General features: G+C 51.5%; 1 protein-coding gene across 6 annotated transcripts; it reads left to right on the top strand.

The window, feature by feature from the left end:
- Positions 1–13: 13 nt before the first annotated feature.
- Positions 14–6547, top strand: LOC106752117 (zinc finger protein 384-like). 6 transcript variants are annotated; one of them, XM_014633561.1, is made up of 3 exons: positions 14–1333; positions 3835–4307; positions 4626–6547. In XM_014633561.1, the coding sequence occupies exons 2-3, from the start codon at positions 3850–3852 to the stop codon at positions 5875–5877; spliced, it is 1710 nt and encodes a 569-aa protein (XP_014489047.1). In that variant the 5' UTR covers positions 14–1333; positions 3835–3849; the 3' UTR covers positions 5878–6547. The 6 variants fall into 6 exon arrangements, with proteins under 6 accessions (XP_014489047.1, XP_014489049.1, XP_014489048.1 ...); XM_014633563.1 differs by having other exon boundaries at positions 14–1657; XM_014633562.1 differs by lacking the exon at positions 14–1333 and adding an exon at positions 2214–2742.
- The last annotated feature ends 560 nt before the right edge of the window (positions 6548–7107 follow it).

Genomic DNA, 7107 nt, shown 5'->3' with positions numbered 1-7107 from the left:
CCCCCGCCCTTACGTCTGTTTTACCATGCCGTGTATAATCCTGTTATTTCTTTCTCTCCCTGAGAAAACCGTCGTACATTCGATAGACCGTGATTTCGTATGAGCGCGCGCATTCCGACCGGAAAAGATGGCCGAACTGTCGGTTGACATCGGCTCACTTAACCTCATTCTAGTATCCGCTAGGTGCGTGTAAGTCGACGTTGTCTCGCAGTCGTGTATGGTTGTAAGAGTAACTGTTGCTTAGAGGGAGACGGACAGGTGTTTATCTCTGGCTGAACCGTGCGGGATAGTTCGGTGCGAAAGTTTCGCGGTTGCATCGCGAGAGCAGGCGGAGCATCGTCTCTCTCGTAGGTCCGTTTAATCGGCGATCGCGCGCACGCGCCACATTCTCAATCTGTCAGCACCCGCTCGTCTTCCCTCTCTCTTTCACGTTTTCAACGTCTGCGCCTCACGCGTGTAATTGTCGCCATAATTGATGTATCGATCGATAAAATATTAATAGACAACGCTTCGCGACGAGCTAAGCGCAATCTCGATCCGAAGGATGACCGATCGCGAAACGAAGATGATGATGCGGCTGTGACGTTAGCCCAGAGACGAAGTCGAGCGGAGGAATACGCAGGCGGGCGAACGGAGCGTGCGAGAGAGAAAGAGAGCGTGCACGGAGAACGGTGCGCGGCGGCGCGACTCCGTTGGACTTTCCAGGAGAGCGGCGCTCAGAGACTCGCGGAGTCAACGCGTGGCCACCGTGGTGTCGGGCAGTTATGTACCGTTAGCTCGAATTTATTTCATTAGCCAGTTCGGGCGAGATCCAAGTTCGCCTGTCTGCCCACCTACCGGCCGAGAAGGACCGAATTCAATCGCAGTCGTAAAACCCGGAAACGTAGTGCGCGTCCCTCTGTTGAACGGGAATCATTGCGCGCGCGAGCAAGAGATAAAGAGAGACGCGCACACACACACACACACACACGCAACGAGAAAGTCCGACAGAGAGAGAGAACCGAACGGCAGTGTGCGAGCGCGAATTTATCGCGGAGTCACTCTCTTGGAGTTTCCGTTAGAGGAAACGCGCGCGCGTCCCGTCCACATACGCCAGCACGTATGACGTATGCACCGACAGACGCAACGAGTACATCGTCGAGCAGCAGCGTTGTGCATGTAGAAATGAGAAAGTCGTTGCCGTTGCGTTGAGGATTGGGAACGACGACGCAGGCCAGACGGCTGATTTCCGTACTAAGCTACCAGGAGAACGAAGGCGGCGACAGTAGCAGCGGTACGCTGAGCCGAGCACGTACGGGGAATCGCAGCTGCTGGCTCTCACCTGTACGTACAAGTAAGTAGCACCACCGGACAGCAGCATACCCATTCTCGGCACGATCGTTTCTCTCCGCGTATGTTCGATGATGCATGTATTACACAATCGCGTACTTTTAAGCGCGGCGGCTTTGTTATCGAGCCGACGGCGCCGAGTGGCAGGTGCCTCACTCTCAACGACGGAACCGCGAAACAGTGGCCACAGAGAGCACCCACCCCAAGACACTAAAATCGTCGCGGGGCCCTCGTCGTGGCTCACGGCTTGGCTCGAGCTGGCTTTGGTGGGGTGGTTGGAGGTGCGGACAGTGGTTGAGAGGCTGGTGGGGTTGGAAATTGCGTGGTGGTGGGTGTTCGTCGAGGTCTCGGAGGCCCCTCCGTGGCATCTCGCTGCCTCTAACCCATCGAGGTGGGGGTGTAAACAACAGCCCTGCCTGTGTGCCTTCGCCTCTGCCCTGCTCTCCGTCAGCTGATGTGTCTTTCGCGTGCCGATCTTTTTTCCTACTTCCGTCCTCTCGGTCCCGGGTACATAGTAGGGCGCGCGCTTACGGTTGTATGTGACGTGCTAGCGAAAAGATGAGAGGGATAAAGTAGGGAGAGAGAGAGAAGGGAGAGGGGAAATATCCGCGTGCATGTTAGAAGGGGTTCGCGATGCACCGAGCGGGAGAGGAACCGCGAAGGAGAGGGCGAGAGAAGAGTAGCCGTCCAAGTCGCGCGGTTTTCTCTCGCCTCGTTACGTGGCGATTTTTTCCATCATGGCGGCTACGAGCTACCTACGCTTTGTGCGTGACGGCGCGATAACGACGACGATGATGCTCGTCGAGCCGAGGGGAAAGTTTTCACCTCCTCGAACACCCGCTTTCGTCCTCGCGACGCGCTCGCTTTCTCTCCTCTCCTCCCTCTCACTCTCTTTCGATGCGATCGGAATAAGGATGACGAAGAGCGTGGGTCAGTAGCGTGGAACGGAAGCGGGCGACGACGTTGCACAAAAGCCCGCCGATCCGCTCGGCGTGCGGCGTCCCGCGCGTAGTAACACCGACGGCACGTGCTTTTTCACGGCAGTGCGCGCGACAGAACGGACGGATTTTGTGGAAAATCCGCGAACGTGCATGCGGAAAGACAGGCGTCCCGAGAGAGAGAAAAAAAAGAGGGCGCGGTCGTGTAAAGAACGTACGTGCGTACATGCGTGCGTATGTACGTGCGAGCGAATGGATGGGAAACGCGTGAGAGAACGTATGAGCGAATAAGAACGCCTTGCGGCGTCACGTGGGAGAAGGATAGACTTAGTCGAGGCTAACCTTAGGAGAGAATCGGTGTGCGCCATTACGACATGCGCGTCTTGCGAGAGCAGCACGATCAGTACGACCAACAGCGGAGTTGACCGATCAGTCGTGTACGCCATTTCGCGTACGACGAAAAACACGTCGCGTGGTGAGTGAAACGTAGGAAAAGGAAACGTGCCTCGTACTACGGAACGAGCATCCCGTGAGACACGCGCACACACACACACACACGGTATCTTAACCTCATTCTCTTGTCTCTCTTTCTCTCTCTCTTTCTCCGCACATTGATACTGACGGGCGGGGAACGTCCGACGTTGGCCTCTCTCTTTCTCTCTCGCGTCGTTATCCGTCATCATCATTGTCCCAATTCGTCTGGCACGGTGTCTGCCGGGTGCTTTCGCCCCCGACGTTTTCGCGTTCCCCTTCCCCGGGGAACGCCGGTGTGCCGGAGTTTGACTCCCTTCTTTCTTGGCATTCCCCTACCCTTTCCCGTTCGCCTTCTTTCTCGTTCCATTCTCGCGGCACACGCCGCGTTGAGGTAACGCGGGAGAAAGAGGAGCGGATTCTCGAGCTCTATTTCGCGGTAGGTTCCCACCTATAGACCTCCCCCCCTACCCTCATCGCGCTCCTACCCCTTACGGCGCCCGTAGGGGCACCATCGCCATGGAGTGGGGTGGGATCCTGGGCCACTTTGACGACTATCCTCCCTGCTCCCGGATCCCTTTCAGGTAGGGAGAAGGGGGTGAAGTGGGGGAGCCCTCACCCCACCCTCGCGGAGCGGTATCACCAAGGCGAGTCCGCGAGTCAAGAACACGTTGCTCGTCCGACACTCGCTAAAAACGACGTGGGATTTTCATTTTGTTTCTCTCGTGAAAAAAGGGGAGGGAAAGTTAGACTAGGTCGGGGTGACTTAGGTTAGGTTCGATGCTTCTGATGTCGCGTGGATGAAATGAGATCGTGATGTCGAACTTCACCGTGCGATATGAAAGATGTCTCGTTGGAGTGTCAATCGGATGGGAAAACTCGGTCTCATCCGTGATATTCGACTTTTTTTTTAGCGATCTATGTTAGGATTCACGGAGTAACGTTCTCTCGACAAAACTCAAGTTTCGCAATTAAAATGTTGATCCTGTATATTAGAAGTGTCGTCGTTTCGGAAGAATCGTAGGATTGCATTGTTGTGTCATGTTGTAATCAGCTCCGCAACTTAACCGCTGAAATACACCGATCTCTTTTACAGTTCCGAAGCTGCAAAATGAATTTTACACCATTCACCGGGTTCACGACGCCAGGCACTGTTCATCAGTTCGCTACGGCCAAGTTCGCACAAAATCTTACCACCGGCGGGCAAGTTGTTGGAGTATTGTCCGGTGGTGAGGGCGGAGTGCACTACTTAAGGCCGGTCGACCCGAATGGCTTCGCCGTCGCTCAAGGTGGCAACAATCAGCAACAGCAGATCATAACGTTACCCATCACCGTGCCAGGGAAAGATGGAACGCAACAACAGCAGACTGTTCAGATACAAGTTGTCAACCCTAGCGTATCACAGAGCGGAAACAGCGGCGATCAACCCAAGTATCATTTGGCGCCGATATCACTGGGCCAGTTCCCTCAAGGAGCAGCTACCGTTCTCACTGTCGCCTACAGTCAGCAGGGCGCGGATGGGGTTCAAATTCAAGTACAACCGCAAAACACCGTAGCGACTACGCAAACGTAAGTACACCACAGGTTGTTTAAGGTTCTTTGTCTTGTTCGTCAGAATGACGCTTGTCCGAAATGTTCTTGCGAAATATGTGGAATTAAAAAGGTATGCCCTAACAATCGATAAATAACATCAACATGACTTTCCTCTTCATCTTTTCCCATAATGTTGATCTCACGGCGGTTTATTGAGATTGTTATCGGAAAAGGAGAATTTTCGAGATATTTTACAAACGTGCTCAATCGATCGCAAGTTTGATGTATTCCGCAAGAATGTTGTCGAGATGCCCGAAGAGTTTTTCTTCATTGAAACTACATTTATTCTTGTAGATCCGACCAAACGACACAGAGCACGTCTACTGCCGTGACCACCACATCCCAGCAGACTATCCAGCAAACTGTGCAACTGCCAGGAGCGCCCGAGGGATTGACCGTGGTCGCTCAGATCCCGCAAGATTTGATATTGCGAGAGAGCATAGAGGAGTCGAAGGAAGACGTGAAGGAGGGCACAACACCGGTGGCCCTTATTAAACGAGGTAGCGTCAAGAGTCAAGGTAATCAGAGCGGAGAAGAATTCATTACCTCTATGCCCGCCAGCTGGCAGAGTCTCGCTGCGGGTTCCGCTCAAGTCGCGGACTATCTGTCTCGACTGCCTACCAGTACCTTGCCCATTAGTTTGCAACATTTTCTCAAGTTCTCTGCGGAGACTATAAAGCGAGAAGCTACCATCGAGTCCAGTCCGCTCGGAGCGGACGGTCTCGATACTTCCGGCGGTGCAGCTTCGGGGGAGCAGGCGGTACAGATTACTGTTGCCGGGGGCGAAACTGCGATCATTCCTGATGTTGTGGAGGAACAAGAGCCGGGAGTGAAGCCGAAGCGCAAGAAGAAGTACAAGAAGAAACCTCCAAAACCGAAGAAACCAAAACCAGGACAGGTGAGCATAGTTACCGCGCTTGACGGTACGACTCTGTTTTGCTGCCCTCAATGCAACATGGCGTATCCGGAGAAGGAGAGCTTGGAACAGCATCTAATTGGGCACAAAATCGAGAGGCGATTCATTTGCGACATCTGCGGCGCTGGTCTTAAACGGAAGGAACACTTGGAGCGGCACAAATTGGGCCACAATCCCGACAGGCCGTTCATTTGTTCCGTTTGCATGAAGGGTTTCAAGCGAAAAGAACACTTGAATCTCCATTTCGTTATACATTCTGGGCAGAAAACCGAGGTCTGTACTGAGTGCGGGAAAGCGTTTTATCGCAAGGACCACCTTAGGAAGCATGCGAGATCGCATCTCGCCAAGCGTGCCAAGGAGGACCCGTTGAACACGGATTCCGCGCAAAATCAACAGCAAGCAGAGCAACAGCAACAAGTGGAGCAACTGCAGCAACAGTCCTCGGTGCCGGAGCTGCAGCAAATCCAGATACAAGTTGGGCAAGGATCTCAGGCTCAGATTCATCAGATCTCGGTCAGCGAGCAGTCCACCGTGGTGTTGCCTACAGCCGCCGAAACCGGAGCTATGACCATGCTTCATCATCAACAGCAACAGCAGCAGCAACAACAGCAACAGTCGCAACAGCATTAGCAACAGCATACCGCCCCGAATCAACTCGGGCGGTACTTTCGTTTCAATCATCAACAAGCTAGAGGTCGTGCAAAACATGGCGTACTCGTTGATTGAGTTCTTCTATGCGATAGGCAAATTGATGTTACTTAACGCAAGTTTCGTTCATCATCATTCTTGCCTGGTTGATGATTTGGCAAAGTCTCACCGTTCAAACGCCTCCGTTCCTTTTTTGAGGTAAAATTCGTCGCCTTGTTTGTCGACGAGTCGATTGAAATTTTTGAATCTACGCGCGCGCCATTGGCTTGTATATTCTTTCTTAGTGAAGCAAACATACAGCTCGTATGCGTGCACGACACTCGCGTGTTTGGTAAAAAAGAACGCACTCTGAGCTGTACCGATGAAATTCGTTCGTACATAAATATATACGAGTTTCTCTTGAACGTACACGTTATAGCGTACGTGGAAAGAAGTGACAGCAACATCCGCTCGCCTCGGACATAACGTTTTTTCGTCGCTAATCCAGTTCCATGACGCAAGTTAGAGATAAATGAAAAAGTTTATATATATAAATACAAAAATATATTTTTGAAAGCGCGGACTGGATTCGCCGGAGATGAGAAGGCAATCGAGTTTTGGGCTGAATATAATTCGCTTCTACGATAGTAAAATACGTAAATAAAAAAAAAAAGAATTAACGGGAAACCGGGGAGAGTTGTAAATACGGGGCGCGGCTTTTCATCCCCCAATGAGGGTAGAACATTTTGTCGTATGAAGATACTAGCGCAGGGTGGATATTATTTATTTCTCTTGTACAACACACGATCGTGGCCCAAATGAGGTTAATTAATCGGTGAATCATCATGTTCAGTCTAAGATTTTTTTTTTTCTAGGAATATATTGACGCATGCTTATATTTTTCTATAATTTCGATCGTTGGTGTAATGTGTATACACGGGGTGATTCGGAGATAGATGGTCAAAGCTAGATGTATATTCTGTCCGTTATAAGGATGAAGACAATACGAAGTATGCGAAATGTAGGAACTGACTAATCGAGCGACGGACGCAATAGCACTAAGATTGCATGGATTCCACGAGATATCTGATATCTGATCTACCTGAGATTTGATCACCTATTCCGGAGATATCCTGATATTCCTTTCGAAGACACTAAATATCGATGATTTGGTCGAACGATCCAGTTTATAAACATTCGTTAAATGATACGAGATCGTGAGGTAATCACACT

The sequence above is a fragment of the Dinoponera quadriceps genome, unplaced genomic scaffold, assembly GCF_001313825.1.
Source record: "Dinoponera quadriceps isolate SergipeBrazil2010 unplaced genomic scaffold, ASM131382v1 scaffold365, whole genome shotgun sequence".
Lineage (NCBI taxonomy): Eukaryota > Metazoa > Arthropoda > Insecta > Hymenoptera > Formicidae > Dinoponera > Dinoponera quadriceps.
Note: the sequence above shows the minus strand (reverse complement) of the source record. Positions and strands in the feature narration are given on the sequence as shown.